The 23,957-nt window shown below is 52.8% G+C and overlaps 2 protein-coding genes across 4 annotated transcripts; one reads left to right on the top strand and one right to left on the bottom strand.

Annotated features, from left to right (window-relative positions):
* Nucleotides 1-9,760, top strand: SLC5A2 (solute carrier family 5 member 2). Of its 3 annotated transcripts, XM_027528286.1 has the most exons (14): nucleotides 1-149; nucleotides 698-769; nucleotides 846-950; nucleotides 1,991-2,155; nucleotides 5,328-5,433; nucleotides 6,250-6,330; nucleotides 6,482-6,711; nucleotides 7,035-7,170; nucleotides 7,393-7,500; nucleotides 7,628-7,778; nucleotides 7,891-8,059; nucleotides 8,137-8,352; nucleotides 9,092-9,221; nucleotides 9,309-9,760. In XM_027528286.1, the coding sequence occupies exons 1-14, from the start codon at nucleotides 24-26 to the stop codon at nucleotides 9,533-9,535; spliced, it is 2,022 nt and encodes a 673-aa protein (XP_027384087.1). In that variant the 5' UTR covers nucleotides 1-23; the 3' UTR covers nucleotides 9,536-9,760. The 3 variants fall into 3 exon arrangements, with proteins under 3 accessions (XP_027384087.1, XP_027384088.1, XP_027384086.1); XM_027528287.1 differs by lacking the exon at nucleotides 698-769 and having other exon boundaries at nucleotides 5-149; XM_027528285.1 differs by having other exon boundaries at nucleotides 5-149; nucleotides 9,092-9,760.
* C25H16orf58 (chromosome 25 C16orf58 homolog) lies at nucleotides 8,532-23,947 on the bottom strand. Its single transcript, XM_027528291.1, has 13 exons — nucleotides 23,630-23,947; nucleotides 23,299-23,413; nucleotides 19,399-19,444; nucleotides 17,794-17,826; nucleotides 17,607-17,712; nucleotides 15,182-15,283; nucleotides 12,843-12,913; nucleotides 12,579-12,763; nucleotides 12,440-12,497; nucleotides 11,445-11,515; nucleotides 10,618-10,761; nucleotides 10,431-10,508; nucleotides 8,532-9,924 (listed from the first exon to the last, which is right to left on the bottom strand). Exons 1-13 carry the CDS (start codon nucleotides 23,909-23,911, stop codon nucleotides 9,827-9,829), a joined length of 1,389 nt encoding a protein of 462 aa, XP_027384092.1. The 5' UTR covers nucleotides 23,912-23,947; the 3' UTR covers nucleotides 8,532-9,826.
* Nucleotides 23,948-23,957: the final 10 nt, after the last annotated feature.

Below are 23,957 nucleotides of genomic sequence, written 5' to 3'. Positions count from 1 at the left end.
CTGAGGGGCAGATCGTGGGCAGAATGGAGGAGCACACAGAGGCAGGCTCAGCACCAGTGCTGGGGGAACAGAAGGCTCTAATTGACAATCCTGCTGACATCCTAGTCATCGCTGCTTATTTCCTGCTGGTCATTGGTGTCGGCTTGTGGGTGAGAAGCTGGGAGATGCTGCTAGGGCCCCGCTTCTGGAGCCTGGGGGGAAGTCTCAGGGAGCCCTGTGTGTGGCAGGGGAAGGATGCCTGGATCTTTGAGAGAGAAACCCGGTGTGGGACAAGTAATTCTTCTTTTGATATTTTCAGGGTGGCCCAGTCCACACTCATTCATGCCTTGTCTGCCCACATTGGGGCTGGACTAGTTTTAAGGGGTCAGTGGCTTTTCATCGGGACAGCATTCTAAATGAGGTCTCTGTTCCCCTGTCTACATAACAAGTGGTTGAGCAGAAACCTGTATCCAGGGCCCACAGGAAAGTCAGGCCCCATCTAGCCACACTCGGGCTTGGGGAGCTGGATGCTGGGTTAGGGCCCGTGTGGATTTGTGTCTTGGGAGGAAGCTGGGGGTGGGGTCGGGTGGGAATCATCAGGTGAGCTGCATGCTGGTTAATATTCAGCCTGGAACAAGGCTGAGGAATGTGTTGAGGAGGCTAATGAGGTCCAAAGATGTCCCCCGAACCCAGGCCTCTCCCCACTCCCAACCCCCAGTCCATGTGCAGAACCAACAGAGGCACCGTCGGCGGCTACTTCCTGGCGGGACGGAACATGGTGTGGTGGCCGGTGAGAGAGGCGGGGCTGTGGAGCGGGAGGAGGCCTGTAGAAACAGCCTGGCTCACCCCCACCTCTGGCCACCCAGGTCGGGGCCTCTCTCTTTGCCAGCAACATCGGCAGTGGCCACTTCGTGGGCCTGGCAGGGACCGGTGCGGCGAGCGGCCTGGCGGTGGCTGGATTTGAGTGGAATGTGAGTCCCTCCTTTTGGCCAATGAACCCCCCACCCCGGGAACACCTGGAAGGGTCACAGCTGGAGAGGCTCCAGGTGGAGGTGTGAGACAAGAGTTGGGACTTCCCAACTGTGCCATGAGGCTAGGCTTCAAGTGATGCTCAGGCAGCCAGCTTGGAGGCAGAAGCAGGTGGGAGATCCAGAATCAGGGCAAGGGTAGGTCTAGAGGAGGTATATTAGCTGATCATATCAGCACTGGGGGTAAGATGCTTGAATTCATAGGAATGAGTCTGTTAGTAAGCAGTGTTTTAATAACAAAGTTGATCATAGTATGGCTGTAAATAAAACCGATCACACGATTAATAGTGTTCAATACTGGGATACGGCAGGTGGTTTGATTCACTATTGCTATGTGAGCCTAAACCAGCCACACCCTCATTGGCCTCGATTTACTCCTCTCTGAAATGGGGTGAACAGTCTCAAAGTTGGTACAGTGCTTCTTCTGATGCTCTCCAAAGCGGTGGCCTGTGAGCATCTTTAAGCCAAATGAAAGCCCCTCACAGAAAAGGGCAGGAGAGGAAGCTCTGGGACTGAGGCTTGCCTCGGAGACTTGGAAAGATCAGGCCTTTGAGCTCAGGGCTTCCTGGAGGAGGAGGCCTCTGAGCTGAGCCTTGAAGGACAGAAAGTTTGGGTGGGTGGAAAGGAGAGGGGAGGCAGAGGCTGGGGTTAAGCTGAAGGGTCTGTACTTGGATTCAGGTGCTGGGGGTGGGAGGAGGAGGAGTCTAGGGGTCATCTTGGGAGAGATGGCCAGGGGTCATGGCCTGGGAAGGCAAGAAGGGCTGTAGTTAAGGGCCCAACGAAGTATCAAGAGCTTGTCCAGAAGGCCCAGAGCCCAAGGTCATCGTCTGCATTTGTGTCCTCTGGGGCCCTGGTGTGACCTTGCCTTGGAGTAGCATATTCCCCAAGAGAGGAAGGTTCTTCAGAACCCTTGGGGGCGGGGACGGGCTCAGAGCAAGATCTCGGGCGGGGAGTCACCCTTCGATGTCGCGCTGTGCCCACAGGCACTGTTCGTGGTCCTGCTACTTGGGTGGCTCTTCGTGCCAGTGTACCTGACCGCCGGCGTCATCACCATGCCGCAGTACCTGCGAAAGCGCTTCGGCGGCCATCGTATCCGCCTCTACTTGTCCGTGCTCTCGCTTTTTCTGTACATCTTCACCAAGATTTCGGTAAACATGCTTGGTGGGTGGAATGGGCCCCTGGAAGGGTGGGACCACCCAGTGGAGGTCTCTAGAAAGCCCCCGAGGGGGCACAGCTGAGGAACAATTGCTGTAACAACCGTAATGGAGGCAGGGCCTGGAAGGAATCGGTTTCTGGGGCTACAGCCATAGTTCACTTCAGTCGCTCAGTCGGGTCTGACTCTTTGCGACCCCATGAATTGCAGCATGCCAGGCCTCCCTGTCCATCACCAACTCCCAGAGTTCACTCAGACTCACGTCCATCGAGTCAGTGATGCCATCCAGCCATCTCATCCTCTGTCGTCCCCTTCTCCTCCTGCCCCCAATCCCTCCCAGCATCACAATCTTTTCCAATGAGTCAACTCTTCGCATGAGGTGGCCAAAGTACTGGAGTTTCAGCTTTAGCATCATTCCTTCCAAAGAAATCCCAGGGCTGATCTCCTTCAGCCTGGAGACTGGTTGGATCTCCTTGCAGTCCAAGGGACTCTCAAGAGTCTTCTCCAACACCACAGTTCAAAAGCATCAATTCTTCGGCACTCAGCCTTCTTCACAGTCCAACTCTAACATCCATACATGACCACAGGAAAAACCATAGCCTTGACTAGACGGACCTTTGTTGGCAAATAATGGCCCTGCTTTTCAATATGCTATCTAGGTTGGTCATAACTTTCCTTCCAAGGAGTAAGCATCTTTTAATTTCATGGCTGCAGTCACCATCTGCAGTGATTTTGGAGTCCAAAAAAATAAAGTCTGACACTGTGCCCACTGTTTCCCCATCTATTTCCCATGAAGTGATGGGACCAGATGCCATGATCTTCGTTTTCTGAATGTTGAGCTTTAAGCCAACTTTTTCACTCTCCACTTTCACTTTCAACAAGAGGCTTTTGGGGTGGTGTCATCTGCATATCTGAGGTTATTGATATTTCTCCCAGCAATCTTGATTCCAGCTTGTGCTTCTTCTAGCCCAGCATTTCTCATGATGTACTCTGCATAGAAGTTAAATATGGTGACAATATACAGCCTTGACGTACTCCTTCCTATTTGGAACCAGTCTGTTGTTTCACATCCAGTTCTAACTGTTGCTTCCTGACCTGCATATAGGTTTCTCAAGAGGCAGGTCAGGTGGTCTGGTATTCCCATCTCTTTCAGAATTTTCCACAGTTGATTGTGATCCACACAAAGGCTTTGACATAATCAATAAAGCAGAAATAGATGTTTTTCTGGAACTCTCTTGCTTTTTCCATGATCCAGCAGATGTTGGCAATTTGATCTCTGGTTCCTCTGCCTTTTCTAAAACCAGCTTGAACATCTGGAAGTTCACGGTTCACATATTGCTGAAGCCTGGCTTGGAGAATTTTGAACATTACTTTACTAGCGTGTGAGATGAGTGCAATTGTGTGGTAGTTTGAGCATTCTTTGGCATTGCCTTTCTTTGGGATTGGAATGAAAACTGACCTTTTCCAGTCCTGTGGCCACTGCTGAGTTTTCCAAATTTGCTGGCATATTGAGTGCAGCACTTTCACAGCATCATCTTTCAGGATTTGAAATAGCTCAACTGGAATTCCATCACCTCCACTAGCTTTGTTCGTAGTGATGCTTTCTAAGGCCCACTTGACTTCACATTCCAGAATGTCTGGCTCTAGGTGAGTGATCACACCATCGTGATTATCTTGGTCGTGAAGATCTTTTTTGTACAGTTCTTCTGTGTATTCCTGCCACCTCTTCTTAATATCTTCTGCTTCTATTAGGTCCATACCATTTCTGTCCTATATTGAGCCCATCTTTGCATGAAATGTTCCCTTGGTATCTCTAATTTTCTTGAAGAGATCTCTAGTCTTTCCCATTCTGTTGTTTTCCTCTATTTCTTTGCATTGGTCCGATGCTGTAAAGAGCAATATTACATAGGAATCTGGAATGTCAGGTCCATGAATCAAGGCAAATTGGAAGTGGTCAAACAGAAGATGGCAAGAGTGAGCGTCGATGTTCTAGGAATCAGCGAACTAAAATGGACTGGAATGGGTGAATTTAACTCAGATGACCATTATATCTACTACTGTGGGCAGGAATTCCTTTAGAAGAATGGAGTAGCCATCATCGTCAACAAAAGAGTCCGAAATGCAGTACTTGGATGCAATCTCAAAAATGACAGAATGATCTCTGTTCGTTTCCAAGGCAAACCATTCAATATCACAGTAATCCAAGTCTATGCCCCAACCAGTAACTCTGAAGAAGCTGAAGTTGAACGGTTCTATGAAGACCTGCAAGACCTTTTAGAACTAACACCCAAAAAAGATGTCCTTTTCATTATAGGGGACTGGAATGCAAAAGTAGGAAGTCAAGAAACACCTGGAGTAACAGGCAAATTTGGCCTTGGAATACGGAATGAAGCAGGGCAAAGACTAGTAGAGTTTTGCCAAGAGAACGCCCTGGTCTTAGCAAACACCCTCTTCCAACAACACAAGAGAAGACTCTACACATGGACATCACCAGATGGTCAACACCAAAATCAGATTGATTATATTCTTTGCAGCCAAAGATGGAGAAGCTCTATACAGTCAGCAAAAACAAGACCAGGAGCTGACTGTGGCTCAGATCATGAACTCCTTATTGCCAAATCCAGACTTAAATTGAAGAAAGTAGGGAAAACCACTAGACCATTCCGGTATGACCTAAATCAAATCCCTTATGATTATACAGTGGAAGTGAGAAATAGATTTAAGGGCCTAGATCTGATAGATAGAGTGCCTGATGAACTATGGACGGAGGCTTGTGACATTGTACAGGAGACAGGGATCAAGACCATCCCCATGGAAAAGAAATGCAAAAAAGCAAAATGGCTGTCTGGGGAGGCCTTACAAATAGCTGTGAAAAGAAGAGAAGTGAAAAGCAAAGGATAAAAGGAAAGATATAAGCATCTGAATGTAGAGTTCCAAAGAAGAGCAAGAAGAGATAGGAAAGCCTTCCTCAGCGACCAATGCAAAGAAATAGAGGAAAACAGCCATAGTGGGAGGTATCAAAAAATAAGGGCACTTTTGAGGTGTGGCCAAAAGTTTGGCCCAAAAGTGACCCAAAAGTTTTGGGTCGTGATTCTGGGCAGGAGGTGGACCTGGGTCCCCACACTGGCCCCTGGATCCTGACCTGCACGCTCGCTCCTTCCCCCAAGGTGGACATGTTCTCCGGGGCAGTATTCATTCAACAGGCTCTGGGCTGGAACATCTATGCCTCCGTCATCGCGCTCCTGGGCATCACCATGATCTACACTGTGACAGGTGGCGGGGGCGGGGTCTTAGGGAAGGGAGCCGTGCTAGGAGCGTGGACTGTAGGCGGGGCTTAGGGAAGAGAACCGTGCTAGGGATGTGGGTGTGGGCGGGGCTTAGAGGAGACACCGAAGATAGAGGGCTGGAGAAGTTAAGCGTGATGTGAGCAGAAGGATCTAAGTCTTTGGAAAGCAAACTACACCTCCCCCACCCCACCCTCTACCCCCTCCCCCTCCCTCCCCCTCCTTCCGCCCCCACGTTCCTTGGATTGGTCCGGAAGTTCATAGCTCTGAGCCCCTCTTGGGCTTGGACAACAAGGAAGACTTAAGTTTTTATTAACTTCTGGCGGGGGGAGAGTGGACTTGGCCAGACTCCAGGATAGCTCACCAATCCCAGTGTAGGCCCAGGGATCCCGGGGTGGGGCCTGAGGCCTGACGCTGGCCCAGAGTGGGCGGGGCCTGGTGCCAAGGCCGGCTGTACGGCCCGGCCCCTCGGAGTGGGATGGAACTGAGAATTGGACCTTACAGGATCACCTCCTTCTGTTACACACACGAGAAAACCTGGACTTAGAGGAGGGCCTGTAGTGGAGGTCCTACACGGGGGGCACCTGGCATCCGTGAAGCCCCAAACTCAGCCCCACTGTGCTCACCCAGACCTGCCTCCTGACGCCGGAGTGCAGGAGCTCGGAGAATGGGCCATCATTTTGAAATCTGCCCTCCAGGAAAATTAATTGGAAAGGGGGAATCCTTTTCCAGTTCCCCGCAAAGACAGTCTATGTACTAGAGGCAGCCTGTCTGGGCTGTGCCCCCTGACCCAGGCCGGTTGCAGGAGGGCTGGCGGCACTGATGTACACGGACACGGTGCAGACCTTCGTCATTCTCGCCGGGGCCTTCGTCCTCATGGGTTACGGTACGGGCTCAGCCCATGGGGGAGGGGCGCGGAGGGCGCAGCTCGCAGAGCTCTCCACTCGGGAGCAGGGACATCGCGCGTCTTAGGCGGGGTGGTCCGAGGGAGGGCCTTGTCGCGGGTGCCGGGTCCCCTGACGGCCGTGCCCTCACAGCCTTCCACGAGGTGGGCGGGTATTCGGGGCTTTTCGACAAATACTTGCGGGCAGTGACGTCCCTGACGGTATCCGAGGATCCGGCCGTGGGCAACATCTCCAGCTCCTGCTATCGACCCCGGCCGGACTCCTACCACCTGCTCCGGGACCCTGTGACGGGGGACCTGCCATGGCCCGCGCTGCTTCTGGGGCTTACTATCGTGTCCAGCTGGTACTGGTGCAGCGACCAGGTGAGGGGTCGGGGCTGCGGCGGGATGGGAGGCCGGGATAGAACCTGCGGGGGTGCCGAGCTGAGATGGGAGGAGCCTGAACCCACCTGGGAAGCCAGGTGGAAGGCGTGGTCCGAGGTGGGGGGTGGGGGGGGGAGGCCTGCCAAATAGACCTACCCAGATGCAGGCGGATCCAAGGGGCAAGGTCCGTTCTTGGAACTGAATTGTCCGCCTCGAGGGGCCAGCGGCGGGGCCCGGATTAGAGAGGCGTCTTGGGGCAAGGCCAGAGAGATGGCGATTTACCCGGGACTGGACGCAGGTAGTTTGAAAGCTCCTCGTCGCAGGTTATAGTGCAGCGCTGCCTGGCTGGGAAAAACCTCACCCACATCAAGGCGGGCTGCATCCTGTGCGGCTACTTGAAGCTGATGCCCATGTTCCTCATGGTCATGCCTGGAATGATCAGCCGCGTTCTTTACCCGGGTAACGTCTGCAACCCCGCCCCGCCCCCGAATCCTGAGCCCCATCCAGCCCCTTTCTCAGGGGAGTCTCCCATTTCCGTTCCCGTCCGAAGATTTGGGCCACCCAGTCCCGCCTCCCACCTGGGGATCCCATCTCTCCACTGGGATTCCCGGTCCCCACTTGGGCGATCCGAAGTTTCAGACCCGGCCCCGCCCTAGCCGCGTGGCGCCCTCCTTCCCGCAGACGAAGTGGCGTGCGTGGTGCCCGAGGTGTGTAAGCGCGTGTGCGGCACCGAGGTGGGCTGCTCCAATATCGCCTACCCGCGGCTCGTCGTGAAGCTCATGCCCAATGGTAAGGGCGGTCCCCGGGTTGCCCTCCATGTCCACAGGCGCCAGTGCGAGGCGTCACCCCTCGCCCGGCTCGCAACTTCCGGGCGCCCCCTCGCGACCGCAGGCTCACGGCTCCAGTCCGCCCGCAGGTCTGCGCGGACTCATGCTGGCGGTCATGCTGGCGGCGCTCATGTCCTCGCTGGCCTCCATCTTCAACAGCAGCAGCACACTCTTCACCATGGACATCTACACGCGCCTGCGGCCCCGCGCGGGCGACCGCGAGCTGCTGCTAGTAGGACGGTGGGCCTGGGTTTTCCATCTCCGGCCCCACGACTCGGCCCCGGGGGAGGGGCAGTAGGGACAGGGGGAGACCGGGTCCTGGGTGAAACCTCCCGATGGCCGCCCACCGCAGGCTCTGGGTGGTGTTCATCGTGGCCGTGTCGGTGGCCTGGCTGCCCGTGGTGCAGGCGGCGCAGGGCGGGCAGCTCTTCGATTACATCCAGTCGGTCTCCAGCTACCTGGCGCCGCCGGTGTCGGCCGTCTTCGTGTTGGCGCTCTTCGTGCCCCGCGTCAACGAGAAGGTGAGCGTGTGTGCACAGCGGGCGCTGGGGCCGGACATGGACGCCCGTGGAGGCTGACCCGCTCTCCGGCCCCGCAGGGCGCCTTCTGGGGACTGATCGGGGGCCTGCTGATGGGCCTGGCACGCCTGGTTCCCGAGTTCTCCTTCGGCTCCGGCAGCTGCGTGCGCCCCTCCGGGTGCCCGGCTCTCCTCTGCCGCGTCCACTACCTCTACTTCGCCATCCTGCTCTTCGTCTGCTCCGGCCTCCTCACCCTCGTGGTCTCACTGTGCACACCGCCCATTCCGCGCAAGCACGTAAGTGCAGGCCTCCCGTGGGGGCACTAAACGCGGGTGGGTGTGGCCCCTCTCCAGCCCGAGGCTGCAGTCTGCTTCCCACGACTCCCAGTGGGGAGGACCTGATGTCTGTAAGGAGGTTTGGTGAGGACAGACCAAGGAGTTCAGTTTGAAGCTTTAGTTGCAAAGCAAGCACAATGTTTTGATTCAAATCAAGTTTATTTGAGGTGGTTTGGAGGTGGCCTGAAGATCATGGGGGAGGTGAAAGCCCCCCAGAGTTTTGGCCTGAGTGGTGGCCGGGAGGGACCGAGTACTACCCCAAAAGCCCCCAAAGGGCTTGGTCTTGTGCTGCAGGAAGGTGGGTGCCCCAGGGCAGAGCTGACTGGGGAACGGGACAAAAGAGCCGGGGCCCAGAAGGAGGGGCAGGACTCCACAGGTGCAGAAGGGGCAAAGGCAGCAAGAGGAAGCCCTGGTAGCAAACACCCGCAGGGAGGAACACGGCATTGGCAGGACTGGAAGACTAAAGTACTAGAATTGAATTGTGAGTGTAGATGGGGGACATGCGGGTAATGAAGCCGAGGGCAGAGCAGGGCCAAGAGTTTTTAAACACTTAGTTGAGCAGCTTGGGTTTAGCCTGAGGGCAGCCATGGAAGGTGGTCCCGAGCTGCTGTGCAGGCTGGACAGAGCGACGTGAGAGAGTGCTGGTGTGGACGGGAGACCTGCTCTGCTCCCACTCGGCCCCTGCTCCCTCCTTCCCCAGCTCTACCGCCTGGTTTTCAGTCTCCGGCACAGCAAGGAAGAGAGGGAGGACCTGGATGCTGAGGAGCTAGAAGGTCCAACCGCAGCCCCCGTGCAGAACGGGCGCCCTGAGCACGCAGTGGAGATGGAGGGTAAGGCACTGCCCCTGGGAGTTGGGGCGGGGGAGCTGCAGGAGCAGAGTGTCCTCAGACTTACTGTCAGGCCTCAACTTCTCCCAGCGCCCCCGCCCCCAAGGCCAGGCCTGTTGCGGCAGTGCCTGCTCTGGTTCTGTGGCGTGAGCAGGGGTGGGGTGGGCAGCCCCCAACGCCCTACCCAGGAGGAGACGACTGCTGCAGCCAGGCGGCTGGAGGACATCAGTGAGGACCCACGCTGGGCCCGCGTGGTCAACCTCAACGCCCTGCTCATGATGGCCGTGGCCACATTCCTCTGGGGCTTTTATGCCTGAGGCCCACTGCATTGGACACCCTGAGCCACAGCCTTAGATGAGTGGGGGTGGGGAGCCAGCGGCGGTGAGAAGGGCCTGGGGCCAGAGAGTAGAGGGGAGGCCCCGGGACCCCTACTCTCTGCCTTGTTTCTGCCTGGGACCCAGTCCATAGCCACACCCTGTGAGGCCTTGGCCAGCTGGCCACTGTAGTTCCCCTAAGAACAAATAAAGCTGCCTTGCCTAGTCCTGCTGCAGCCAGAGTGTCCTTGTTCCAAGCCCCTGTCCTGAGACCTGGGCCTTTGGCAGGGATGCTCACAAGACCTTCTTCTCTGGGCACAGGAGCCACGTGGCCCTCCATTCATCCACCTCTAGCTGGTGCTTCTCAGTGCTCCAGCCCGCATCCTGTAGACCTGGGGAGAGGGCAGAGGGGTGGTGCTGTGGGGGAGACTCTGGGCTAACCCAGGGGAGAGGGTAAGGCACAGCACGGGCTGGGTGTACTGCTCAGGTTCCCCTTGCCTCTGCGGGGTGATCTCTGGTGTAAAATGAGGCTAAAACCTCATCTGGTTGCCGTATGAATTCATTAAGCAGCATAGGGGAAAGGGCTAGAATGGAGTAGGGGCTAAATGAAAGATCATCATCAGTAATTTGTGAGCCTTCCCCCTCCCCCGAACCCACCACCCCATTCCTCTCTCCAGTGCCAACTGGGCTTCCACAGTCTATCAACACTGAGTGCCTCACCTCAGTGTTGGTTAGACCGTCCTAACCTCCCCGTCCTGCAGACAGGGAAACTGAGACCCGGACTTGAGATCACACACAGAAGTCCAGGTCTTCCACCTCCCAGACAGAGGGGTCAGGATGGGGCTAGGCAGGGCCTCTGGGGAGAAGGTCCAGGAGCCGTGGAGCAGAAGGATGTTACCTTTCAAGAACTTTGGGAAGAGCTTGTCCAGCACTTGGTGTGTCTCCCTGACAACGACCCAGCTCTCTTTCTCAGGACCTGGACAGGGGCGAAGAACCAGAAGCTCCCAGGTGTCCCAAGCCAAACAGGGTCCTTCCCCTCTCCACCCGGCTTTGGTCAGAAGAAGCCTGGACTGCGAGGCATTTACCTGCCTGTGCTTGGTTCCTCAGTTCCTCCAGCTCTTCTGGGAGGGGTCCATCTCCCCGCAGGGCTCCAAGCACCAGCCCGTGAGTGGCAGCCCTTAGAATGGCTTTAGGTCCTGCCATCTGACTCAGGACAACCTGTACCTGGTCTGGAGAGACCCAGGGACAGAGTGGTTCCAGGGAGGGGCTAAATCTGAAACTCTCAGGCCTACCAGCCTGCTTCATCCCTGTCTGGCCCAAAGACCTTGGCCTGGCATGAAAGGCCAGCTCCCACCCTTTCCTTTCCAACTTCATCTCCTGTCACTCCCCAATGCTCTGGCCAAGCTAAAATGCCCAATTTCCAAGATACAACTTCAAAGCAGCTCCCTGAGGTGGGCTTATCTTGCATGTCTTGAATAGTTAGTGAGAATAAGCATCTTTTGACACACAACCAGCAGACCATTAAACTTTAGTGCCTGCTTCCTCAAGAGGTGACCTGAATAGGAGACGAAAGAGGTTCCTCAGAGAGAACCAAAGGTCACAATCTCATTTGTGTGTGCTGCAATGTAAAAGTGCTTTTATATAATTGCTTTTTCTGATCCTCATAAAAACCCTGCAGATAATAAGAGAGGTATTATTAGCTCCACTTTACAGAGTCGTCAAGGGAACTTTACAGGGGCATGCAGCTATACAATTCGAATGGATTCAGTCTCAGCTTCAAGCTCCCTTGAGGACAGCAGGCAGACTCCAAACTGTCCAGCATGTGTCCAGAGCTTGGGGAGCAGGGGCTGAAGGAATGAGAGGCTGAGCCCAGGAGGGTGAGTCTGAAGCTGGGAGAACACGGCACACTTACTTCGTGACTGGTCCCAGCGAAGGAGGTAGGGTTCTTGGTGCCCCTCAACCAGCTGCTGCAGCTCAGAGACACTGAAGGAAACAAGAGTGTGCAGTCGGTGGTGGGGGAGAAGACAAAGCAGGCATGACCATCCAGTCACTGCACAGCCACCTAACTGTTAACCAGAACTGTCCTGCACCTCTTTCCCATCCGCCCCTCAGCTGTTACCTTCCCCAGCATCAACCCTTCCTTTCTTCCTGCATCCAACAAACACATCAACAAACATGTCTTCTTTGTCTTACAAGAGTCACTTGAGTAGCCCTACACTCAGGCAAGTAAATATCCACAGAGTAGAACTACTTTATTTGGTGGTTCAGAAAGGCCAATCTGGGATTTCTCTAGTGCTCCTACTACAAGGAGCATGGGTTCAATCCCTGGTCAGGGAACTAAGATCCCACATATTCATGTTATACACCGCCTGCCCTCAAGCACCGACAATGACACCACCCCCTCCTACCCCCGCCTACCACCAATGGAAATGAAGAACCCTAGAGGTAGGGCTTGGTCAGGGGAGGCAAGTGATAATCAGAACAAGGAGCACAGGCTTCCCTGGTGGCTCAGTGGTAAAGAATCCGCCTGCCACTGCAGGAGACATGGCTTCGATCCCTGATCCAGAAGAGCCCACATGCCACGGGGCAGCTAAGCCTGTGCGCCACAACTACTGAGCCTGTGCTCTACAACCTGGGAGCTGCAACTGCTGAGCCCAAGTACCGCAACTATGATGCCCTCAAACCCTAAAGTCTGTCTCTGCAACGAGAAGCCACCACAATGAGAAACCCCCACACTGCAACTAAAGAGTAGCCCCTGCTCTCTGCAACTAGGGAAAAGCCCATGCAGCAACGACCAAAAGACCCAACCAAAAATAAATAAATGCACTTATTAAAAAAAAAAAGAACAAGGAGCACATGGGGGGAAGGGTGACAGCGGTGATGGTTGGGAGATGTTGGGACACTCACCTGGACGTCACGTGGTGTAGGGGGGCCCCCAAGGATAGAGACACAGATGACCAGAAACCTGTGGGAAGCTGGAGTCAGGATGCCCAGGCAGAGCAAGGAGCTAGGAGACATAAGACTTGAGCCCAAGGGGTTGGGTCACCTGTCCACAGTGGCTCCATCTGATTGGCTGATGTGGGGCCAAGTACCTCTCCCCGCTGAAGGAAGTGCCTCAGGACCAGCCAGAGCCGCTGTTCATTCAAGGTCTCTATGACAAGGGCCCGGACCGCTCGGTAGTTGGCGTAGATGTGCAGGGCAGTGAGGAAGAAGAAACAGCCGAGGCTTAAGCTGGGGCAAGAGAATGAGCTGGTCCGTGGGAGCAGAGGCCCAGCTGGGCGCCTCCTTCCTGCCTTAGATCCCGGCTTACCTGGGGCTATCGGACACCAGGGGCAGCATCAAAAGGCTAACCAGGAGCCCCGCCAGGTTTACCAGCGTCTCCTGGAAAATGGCAGAGGGGTTGGGAGCTGGAGGGCTCCCCTCCAGGCCAGACTGAACATCTCTGAGTGCCTTTCACCATAGTCCTCCCTGCCCCAGATGCTCCCTACACCGATATGGGTGCCTAGGAAATTTTTAACATTTTTGATGAGTGAGCCATCCTTTGAGATACCATCTGCTTCTCTGTCCAGCTAGATGCAATGCCCGTGGAACATTTCTTTGTTTTGCAAACATCACTTGTGTAGCCCTACACTCAGGCAAGTAAGCGTCCACAGAGTAGAATGACTTTATTTGGTGGTTTAAAAAGGCCGATCTGGGACTTCCCTTGTGGTCCAGTGGTTAGGACTCCATGCTTACACTGCAGGAGCCATGGGTTCAATGCCTGGTCAGGGAACTAAGAATCTACATGCTGCATGGTGTGGCCAACAAAAAAAGAGGCCGATCCCCCCCAACCCTTGGTATGCAATAACAGGCAGACACTTCTGCAAAGAGGTCAATGAACCTAGGAAGAAATGCACAAAATCCCAACTTCCCTGGAGAATCAATGTTATCAGACCCCACTGATGGCCCAAGATGGCCTGACTGAGCCTACCTTAGGGGAAAAGACCCATGGCCACAACCCCCGACGCATCAGGAGGGAGGAGAAGTCTGAACTGGGGTCCCTGACTATTGGGGTCCCTGGGATAGGTGGTCCTGGTGCAGAGGGGTGGGCTGTGGGTGTAAACTGGGGATCAGGGGCCTTGGGAGCTCAGGAACAGAGGGCCCTCCCCAGGGTGGGAACAGTCATCTCCAGCAGCCACACAGAGTGGGCAGCAAAGCAACAGCTTCAGAAAGCAGGGGCCTGGTCCCGGGCTGAGCACCAGTCTTGGGTACCCCAATGACCTTACCGCCTCTGTGAACTGAGGAAGCCCCGGGGCCCTGGAAAATAGGCCTGGGGGTGGAAGGGGCTAGAGGTTAGAAAGAGAGCAGGCGAGACAGCAAGCACGGGGCTGGGAGATCCTAAAGACTTGGGCCTGGTGTACTCACTCCCTAACAACTTTGGAAAAGACAATAGGGAAGAACTCGTTCAACCATTTCTTGAGAGAAGGGACAAGCCCAGGGGAACCCAGGGAGAATCAACCTTTCTGGGTCTTTTTTGCCTCAGCTGTGGAGTGGTGACAATGACACCCTGCGTGAATCCATTGTAAGGATTTCATGAGTTCAGACAAACGAAATACTTGGCACATGGTTTATGCTTAAAAAATATTAAATTGTGTTGGGACTTCCCTGGTGGTCCAGTGGTTAAGACTCTGCTCCCAGTGTAGGGGGCACAGGTTCAATTCCTGGTCAGGGAACTAAGATCCCAAATGCTGCACAGCATGGCAAAAAAAAAAAAAAAAAAGAACCTGTGCTAATATTATTGAAAACAGTTAGTTTTATTTTTTTTTTTAAATGAAGTTCTATTTCACAGAATCATATAAGAGAAGGCCAGAAAGTAGGATTGGAGAGAACAGAGGTGTTTTTTTTTTTTTGGCCATGCCCCCTACCCTCACCCCAGCATGTGGGAGCTGAGTTCCCTGATCAGGGATAGAACCCACGCCCTCTGTACTGGTACGGAGTCTTAACCACTGGACCACCAGGGAAGTCTCGAGAATAAATGTTTCTAAATTGCTTCAATGTCAAAGAAAACCGTGTCACACTTGTTACCTCCCTGGGCCTCACTTTCCACATCTGTAAAATGGAGATAATAATAGTATCTATCTTAGAGGCTTGGTGTGAGTTAAACAATTCACATAAACACTTAGCACAGGGGCGGGGGGTACAGAGGGATCCCATTCCTTAAGGGTTTGGCCCTAGGAATGTCCCCATCCCCACTCCAGGCTCCTTTGGTCAGGTGAGGGGCTGGGCAGGAAGGGCCTGCTACGTTGCCAGGGGGAAGCCTCAGGCCAGTGACTCTAGGCACCTCACTTTCTAACTTGCCAGGAGCTTTAACATGTAGGGCCTCACGTGGTCAGAACACGTACCTCACAGGGTGAGGCTCTGCTTTAAGAGGACGAGGTCCAGGGCAGGGGTCACTCCTGGCCACAGGGGCAGCGGGCAGGGCCTGGACTTGTTGCCACAGAGTCCGAGCCCTCACAGCTGATGACTTCTCCAAAGACTCACCGACGCCTCCTCCTGCCTGTCTCCCAGCGCTCCCCCGGAGCCCTCAGCTTAGTCACTTCCTATTCCCACACTGTGCCCCGCCCCTTCCCTCCGTGCGCCCCGCCCCTTCCCTCCTACTCGGCTGCTCACCTGGCTGCCATCCTTGGCTGACACGTCGGCCATGTTGTTTCTCCGGGCCTGATGCATGGTCAATGCGGCCCGAGTGGCCCCACCAGCCACACCCACGAGGCACTGGGGGGAAAGAGAGAGTAAAAGTCAGAGGGGCTGTGAGCTGCGGCAACACAAGCGTTTCTGGGGGTGAGCAAACAAATGGCTCAAACCAGTTTGAAAAAAGTAGGCCTCAGGCCACCCCACAGTGAAACCCTGAATGCTGTCCATTCTCACCCCGCATTTCCACTAGGCCCACTTCCCTTGTCTTGTTCCAGGAGAAAACTAAAGGTGTGCCTGCCACGCCACCCTGTGGAGAAGAAACTCACTTTCTTCCCCCAAGGTGGAGACCCGAAGGCCATTCTTAATCCAGAACTTCCCCAGCCTCCAATGTCTGCTTTAGCTGCCTCCTCCCCTGGGGGAGCTCCCAGGCCCAGTCTGGCTTGCAACTTGGCGCTTATGTTCTCCCTGCCTGGAACTAACTCCACTTTCTTCCTGTCCCAGTCGAGGCCTAGCCAAGCCTTCCAGGCCAGTTCAAAACCCACACCAGTGGCCCTGAGCGCCTAGGGCTCTCCCTCTGAGATGGGAGAGCTCATCGACTAGGACTACTTAAGGCTTTCACTCATTTGTCACATCTCTTAGATGTCAGATACACATTTCGGTGCTGTGGTAGACTTCAGATACAACTGCAGCCCTCCTGAAACTTAGAAATCATCAGATAGTAAACAAATAAACCAGTGATGACATGGTCAGCATTTGTTCAAAGGTAAGAGGAATGAGGTATGAAAGGAGGCTGCGGTGATGGGTGGGGATCTGATCACACAGACCACAAAAGCCTCATTAAGGTCTTTATACCAAGAGCAACAGGCAGGGTGTTGACCTGATTTGATTTCCACTCTAATAAGGACTATGGGGTTGCTCTGAGGACTGAAAAGGGGTGATAACAGATTCAGGGAGATGACCTCGGAAAATTACTGTGCTTTTTTTTAAGCAACAAGGACCCACCATGTGACATGGGGATGCAGTCATAAAAGGACTAGAGAGATTTAAGAGGGGGAAAATACAGTCTTGAATGGAGGCTTAGGTGAGGGTGACAGGTGACAGGGGGAGGAGGCGAAGGCATGGATGATAGCCAGGCTTCTGGTTGTTGCATCTGGGGGATGGAGGTGCTGGTCACTGGAGACTAGAATTCTGGAGAGGGGTGGGAAGGGCAGAGGGGGAAGCTCACAGCCGTGTTGGAGTCCCTTCTTTAACAGATGAAGAGACTGAGGCCCTCAGAGCAGAGCTCAATGCAGTATTTCGGCAGAGGTCACAATCTTTTTTTCCTCTGAAGTTTCCTGTCCTCGAGGGGATGGGGTGCTCACAGCATTCAGTCCTGGGCCAGGGAGCTCAGCAGCCTCCACCTTGAAGAGCTGTCAACTCCTAAATGTCAGTCATGCCACGTGGAATAACACACATTTTGAAGGGATGGTTGGGCCTTTGTGATAGGTCTTAGGTCTTTTTTTTTTTTTTTTGCCACACCACAAGGCATGTAGAACTTCCCTAACCAGGGATCGAACACCAACCCTCCTGTGGTGGAAGTGTGGTATCTTAACCACTGGATTGCCAGGGAGATCAATTACATGTCTTCCTGACTCTTTACTCTGCGCCTGGTACTTAACTCTGTGGGGAAGACAGGCTGGGCCTCAGGTTCCGTCTTCAGATGAGGCCAACCTGAAGGAACCACCAGGGTGAGCAGCCTGGCAGAGAGGAGGAGCCCAGATTCACCCCACTTGCCCCTCCAGCCCCGCTGTCTGGTCTGCACTCTGTCTTGCCACTGACTTTGACCTGCAATGCTCTTTCTGCCCACAACGCCCACCCTGCAGCTCACACTCATTCTTCAGGGCCCACTCTCAGGGAAGACCTTCCTACATCCCCCGAGCAGGCCAGAGTCCCTGCTGAACCCTCCTGCAGCCCCTATACTTCTCATCTGGAATACCTATAGCTATCATTCAATAAATATTTAATTACGTGTAGCTTTCTTTCAAAGATGGGAGGGCCTGTGTTCTGTGCCAAACATGCAGCAGACACTCTAAATATTTTATGGAAAGAATGAAAGGTGGCCAGAGGGCTGGTCCCACGGTGTTGACAATGGATCACCTGTTCTATCTCTTGCTCAGAGGTCCTTCACCCACCCCCGGCTCCAGACACCACCTTAGACCATCTCAGACTCTAGAGGGCGTCTGGCTGGAGAGGAGGATCAGAATACACCACAGGGTCTGAGAAGAAACATCTGAACTTTTTCACTCTTTTAGAAGTGCCTTGAACACAGGGCCCAGGCTGGGCTGCCCCTGGGGCTCCAAGTGAGCCCCCACAAAGCACCAGCAGGGCAGGAATCTTGGGTATAGGGGTGCCCCAAGATGGGTACCTTGGCCAGGTTGCTGATGCAGACAGTTATGGTGAAACAGAAGGGCAAGATGGGAGCCATTATCTCGAGGAACATGGCGATGTCGTTGAGGATGTCAGCAAAAAGCCTGGGGAAGGGATATGGGGTCAGAGGTCTGAGACCTTCATGCTAGAAGACTCCCCTCTCCTCAGTTCCAGCCCCTTCTCACCTCCACTGCTTGGCATTACAGTCCATTTTGCTCCTGTGGGGGAGAAGACATTGGTCAACAATTTGAATTTAAGGGGAAAACACATCCTGTGGGCAGTGCGGGCCATCCTCAGGACTTGGGAAGGTCCAAAGGGCTGAGAAGAAGAAACCACAGCCCAGCCAGACTTCTGTCCCCACACTGTCACTGCTGCCTGAAATGCCACCATCAGCAGAAAGGACCTTCAGGGGTCACTCACATTTCCCCCTTACTAACCCATGAGGCACCGAAGGAAAAAACTGATTGTCCCATCATCCCCTGACCCTCCTGGGAGAGAGGCCATCCCTGGGTTCCTCTGCCATCTGCCCTCCTCTCTTCCTCCTGCTTCAGAGGGTACCCAGCAAGAAACCCGCATATTCTGTAAGCACTACATTTAGCGTAAATGCTACCCTGCGTGTTACAGACAACCAGCCTGGAGAGAGGTAGGACTTCCCTCAGATCACGTGGAGAATGGGGGTAGAATGGCCAAGAGAAAGCCAGGCTCTGACACCCAGCCTAGAACATCTCTATTTCGTGACACCATGGACAGTTCCCTCCTCTGCAGGTCGAGTGACTCCTGGACCCTTGTACAAACCCCCAAGGACCCCTTCTCCAAGATCCCAGTGGCAGGAGACATTATAGCCCTTGGGCGAGCTCAGACTTTACAGCATTAACACTGACCCTGAATTTGAAATCTAGACAGAAAGAGAGCATTCCTGGGTAAGGCATGGGGTGCACATGGAGAACTCCTGAGGGAACTAATACATGACAAAGGCAGGACTAGAACACGGGGGCTCCAATGCCTCAGAAAGAGTATAGGCTTTAGGTTCCAATCCCATCTCACCAGTTACAAGCTCTGTGACCTGGTCTATTTTACATCTGGACAAGGTACACATTCGATCCTACTCTACACAGGTATTAGAAGGATTAGAGAGGATACACAGAGAGCTGATGAGGCCCAGTTTGGGTTGGTAATCGTGGCTGGCGTTTGCTGAGCACTGATTACGTGCTAAGCATTTTAGATACACTAGCTCACTGCACCTCACAACCATGATTGATCGCAGATATTAAATCATTCCTGAGGTCCTTCCAGTACTGACCAGAAGAGGAAGCAGGCAGCACAAGGCCCTCAGTCCCTTCTGGATAGATGGTGATATGTATCCCATGTAGGACAGGGATTCCGATGACCTCCCCAAGCCCACTCTCTACAATTCAACCACGTATCTAAGCCACCACACTGCAGGAGGGTCATTCCTTTTGAGCTGAGCACTGTCCCACCCAGGCATCTCTTTTAACAAACCAGCAAAGGATGCTCAGAGCATCCTGGCTCCCTCTGTTTTTCCCATGATGGGCAGCAGAGGGGCCAATCAGTGCTCTTAAAGGCAGATCTCATCCCGGCAGAGGCTCTGTGGCTTCACTGCTTGGTGACCCCAGGAAGGCACCTGTACTGAGTACTCATTGAAGACTCCTTAGCTCTGATGTGCCTGATAAATTTCCCCTCCCTTGGAGATGGGTAGGAAAGAGGCGGAACTGAAAACACAGCCAGGGCTGAGACAGACATGACTCTGTGCATCAGGAAGAAAAACTCACCCCATCCACCAGGCAAAGACGATGCGGCCCAGCATGCCAGTTGAATCTGGGGGAAAGAAGCATTGGTAAGGAACAAGCAAGAGCCTTGGGTGCTGTGGGGCCTGGCACCAAGATGGCTTTCCATCTTGGGTCACTGCCTTTGGGAGCTTAGTCCGGTTTAATAAGTTCTAGCTGCATGATGGGGTCAGAAGTGCCTAGACTTAGTAGTCCCTCAGCACGTACCCCAGAGAACTAGGTACCCACACACATCAAGAGACATGGACCAGAAGGATTCTTTGCAGCACTGTTTATAATAGCAAAAAACTATTAGGTTGGACACCAAATGCTCACCAACAGGAGAACGCATAAATAAATTCTGGCTCATTTACTCAGGGGCATATTAGACAGCTATGAAAATCCAACTACTCACATCAGCATGGATGGATCCTAGTATCATCATCCTACATGAAAAAGTAAGTCACGAAGATAACATACAGCACAATATGCTGTTTGTAAAAGAAAAAAATCCCTGATACTTTCATAAAAGAAAAGACCCTGATGCTGGGAAAGATTGAAGACAGGAGTAGAAGGGGGCAACAGAGGAAGAGATGGTTGGATGGCATGACTGACTCAATGGGCACGAGTCTGAGCAAACTCTGGGAGATGGTGAAGGACAGGGAGGCCTAGCGTGCTACAGTCTATGGGATGGCAAAGATTCAAACACAACTTAGTGACTGAATAAATGCTCTTCATAAAGCTTGAAGACAGCTGAAACTATAGTGTTGAGGTATATATCAATATGGTAAAACTATTTTTTTTTATAAAAGCAGGCAATGCTCTGGAAAGTTCAGAGGTTATTGTTGATATTCTAGCTATTAGATTGGGCAGTGGGTTCACAGACGGTCATTAGAGTATAAATAAATGAAAAGGATTTGAACTGCAGGTTAGTGACAAGAGAGCTGGGAGTATATGCTTCCTCAGGCTGGGGTAAGTCAGAGAAATTTCTGGAATCCACTAGACTTTCATTTGCACAAGGGCTTATTGGCTCCCCACTGTGTGCCAGGCACTACGTGAGGGTCTGGCCGGGAGGTGTATGTGTGGCGGGGTATAGCGGACTACAGTGAACCAGAGAGTCATGGTTCCAGGCTCAAAAGCAGACAGCAGCCATGATGGACACACACACCTGAGAAGGGGACTACTCTCTTGGAGGCCATCTGCAAAGCCCTCGTCAGCTGTGGAGGCTGGCACTAGGGTGTAATACTGACACACAGCCTCGCTGTCTTTCAAAGTCTACACTGTACACCACTCTAGGAAACTTGATTCCCACCTGGTCCTCTTTGCCTCACTTACAATTGGCTGAGCTGCAAGATCTAAAAACTTCTGAATCCTAGTAAGGGATCAGCTGTCCACAAATTGTACTTGGCTCCCTCTGAAAACTCTAACTGGCAAAAGGGTGTGGCAGTTAACAGTGGGACACAGGGGCTTCCCTGGTGGCTCAGTGGCAAAGAAACCACCTCCCAGTGCAGGAGACATAGGTTTGATCCCTGGTCTGGAAAGATCCCATTACTGAGCCTGTGTGCCTAGGGTCCATGCTCTGCAACAAGAGAAGTCCGTGCACCAGAACTAGAGAGTAGCCCCCGCTTGCCGCAACTAGAGAAAAGTCTGCCAACAGCGAAGACCTAGCACAGCCAAAAATAAATGATTTTTTAAAAAATAGCTGCTAAAAAAAAAAGTAGGAGGGGACATATGTAAACCTATGGCTGACTCATGTTGATATTCAACAGAAGACAACAAAATTCCATAAAACAATTATCCTTCAATTTTTTAAAAATGTAGGACACAGAAGTCAGTCAGTGTGGGTCCAAATCTTGGCCCTGTGACCGTAGGCAAATTGCTAAACCTCTCTGTGCCCCAGCTTCCCCCTGTGGAAAAGGAATTCATAACAGCATCTACCCAGTATGGCTGTTGCAGAGATTAAGCTATGTATTACATGTCAGTGTGCAAAATGCCTGGCACACAGCAGGCTGTCAAAATACTGGCTGCTCGTAGAATTAATATCACTAGTTATAACAGTTAACATCATGTTCCATAAAGAGACCTGTAACTAAAAATGACCGTATCAAAAAATTCCAAGGGAGTTTTTTATGTAAAGCTCTGCATGCAAATTTCTCATGTTTGATGGAAACAAGTATGTAACATCCTTTCTAATGAATGGGGCTTTTTTTAATGTCAACAGGCTTTATACTAAGTGGCTATTTTTTCATCTTAAAATGGTCTTGTTTTTTTCTTAATAACCTGCCTGAGCTGAAGACATATATAAATATGTTGGTGATTAGACTAGAGTGCTTAGAAATGACACGAAACTACTGACCCCAGCACCCACTGCATTCCAAACACTTAAGCCACAGGAGTGCAATAGAAAAGATCCAAATTAAACAGTGTGGAGGTATGAAAATGTACCCTACAACTAAAACTGCTGGGTTCAAATCCAAGCCCCACCTCTTACTGGCTGTGACCCTGGGCAAGTTACTGTTCTGTGTCTCAGTTTCCCCATCTACAAATTGGACACAAGGACAACACCCATCTCAGAGCTATTGTGAATGCTGAATCAATACATTTAAAGACTGGTATACTGAGACTTCCCTGGTGGTCCAGCAGTTAAGATTCTGCCTTCAAATGCAGGGGACACAAATTTGATTCCTGGTCAGGGAACTGCTATCCCACATACCGAAGCCTGTGAGCGGCAACTACTGAGCCCTCAAGCTCTGGAGCCTGTGCTCGGCAACTAGAGAAAGCCTTCATGCTCAATGAAGAGCCAGCACAGCCAAAATTAAAAAAAAAAACAACACAAAGACTGGTACATAATGAGTACTATGCAGGAACTATTATTAACATTATTAACAGAAGAGACAACTCAAACAAGAGCCCCAGATCACTACCAACTTTCCACTGACATGTACTCTCAGATAATGAGCTTCTTTCCAGAGGTGACTCACATTTGGACAGTTTGGTTAATGCTAAGGGTACAAGCAGGAGCCTCCAGATTCTTCAAAAGATCCAGGGAGGCTCACCAGAGCTGTGGCCAGGCTGACGCTAGGAGCAATGAGCCTTGGGTCTGATTGAAATCCCCACTAGGAACAACAGTGAAAGACAAAGAATGGAAGAGACAACCAAGGGCCCTCCTGATGGAAAACAGTTCCCCCCTTCTTTTCTGCTTCACTCTCTAGAGGGCATGGCACCAAACTGTATCTCTGTGCACTCCCCACCCCCGCTAATGGTTTTTCAAAAAGCAGTATACATTCAACAGATGGTTACTATAGTTATTATTTATAGATCATCTACTTTCCCAGAGGATCCAAAACACCTTTCATTCTTACCCAAACTTCCTCTCTGCCACTCAGGACCTATTACAAAATTGTTTTTTCCTAGAATTAACTAATTTCCCACACCCCAGGCAGTTGGCAGTTTTATTCAATAATTGAACTTGTAGGCAGTCCTCCACAGATGAGGAGTAAAGGGAAGGGGAACGTTTTGCTTAGGGATCTGGGCTCCAGATGATTAAGGGACACTGAACAGCATGTATGGGGAACAAAGTGCAGCTTCAAGGCTGGTGGGCGGGATAAGGGTATTCCTGTCCTGTGTTATTCATCAGTTGTCAATAAAGACAACACCAATGTTTTACTCAGTTGAATTTTGCTTTTTAACGGTACAAGGCACTCTTGGAGGAACCGGGGAGACTTGGCTCCTGGATTTAATCAGACAGGAATGCATAAACATACTCATCACAGCTCAGAGTTAGACGTCAAAACACTGGGAGAAGGGAAAAGGAGGGGTTGGGCTTCCCCGTCGAAGGAAAAAGAGGACAGAGATGATGGCAGGGCTGAGACGAGCGATGGGTGAGACTTCAGGGGCCCAGCTCACCTTTCACGAGCCAGGTGGCTGTGGCAGCTGAAACAGAGGCTTTTGCGTCCCCTACCCCTATGCCCAGCAAGACTGCGTGGGTGGCCAGGGAGCCCGAGAGGCTGGAAGCAAAGGCCTGGAGAAGAAAATAAGTGGGGTGAGGACTAAACGTAGGTTCATGGAGGTCTGAGATCTATCATCAGCCCCACATCACCAGGGTGTGTGGCCTGGGACGTGTCACAGCTCGTCTCTGGATCTCAGTGTCCAGTCTGTAAGTGGGAAGGGACAGGTGGCGCTCTGTCTCCCCTGCCCCGGCTACGTGTCTCTCCCTTTCCCGGTCGGCCAGGCTGACCTGCACGGAATCCCACAGCTGGTAGGGCAGGTAGTCCGGGCTGACGCTATCGGGGAAGCCCTGAGGCAGGAACACGGCCAACAGCCGGGAGAAAGGTGGGGAGGCAGTCCCGGGAGCCACCCCTCCGCCCCCATCTCGTCCTCCGGGTTTCGCTGTGAAGGCTCCGGAGAACCCCCACCAGCGGCGCCCCCAGGCCTCCCACTGCAGGCTCCCGTCGGGGGCGGCACGGCACCCCCGGGCCGCCCCGGAGCCGAACTGCTCGGAGCACAACACATCAGCCATCCCGAGACCCTCCCTCAGCCCTGCACGATGGGAAACGTGGCCACAG

The sequence above is a fragment of the Bos indicus x Bos taurus genome, chromosome 25 (genome assembly GCF_003369695.1).
Source record: "Bos indicus x Bos taurus breed Angus x Brahman F1 hybrid chromosome 25, Bos_hybrid_MaternalHap_v2.0, whole genome shotgun sequence".
Lineage (NCBI taxonomy): Eukaryota > Metazoa > Chordata > Mammalia > Artiodactyla > Bovidae > Bos > Bos indicus x Bos taurus.
Note: the sequence above shows the minus strand (reverse complement) of the source record. Positions and strands in the feature narration are given on the sequence as shown.

Excerpts from the sequence above, each read along its gene's own strand:
- SLC5A2 (XM_027528285.1), top strand. The coding sequence starts at position 24 with ATGGAGGAGCACACAGAGGCAGGCTCAGCACCAGTGCTGGGGGAACAG. Across the intron at positions 6,331-6,481 it reads CTTCGTCCTCATGGGTTACG|CCTTCCACGAGGTGGGCGGG; the intron begins GTACGGGCTCAG and ends GTGCCCTCACAG. Across the intron at positions 8,353-9,091 it reads CGCCCATTCCGCGCAAGCAC|CTCTACCGCCTGGTTTTCAG; the intron begins GTAAGTGCAGGC and ends CTCCTTCCCCAG.
- C25H16orf58 (XM_027528291.1), bottom strand. The coding sequence starts at position 23,911 with ATGGCTGATGTGTTGTGCTCCGAGCAGTTCGGCTCCGGGGCGGCCCGG. Across the intron at positions 15,284-17,606 it reads GCATCAGCAACCTGGCCAAG|TGCCTCGTGGGTGTGGCTGG; the intron begins GTACCCATCTTG and ends CTTTCCCCCCAG. Across the intron at positions 11,516-12,439 it reads CTACACCACGTGACGTCCAG|TGTCTCTGAGCTGCAGCAGC; the intron begins GTGAGTGTCCCA and ends TGTTTCCTTCAG.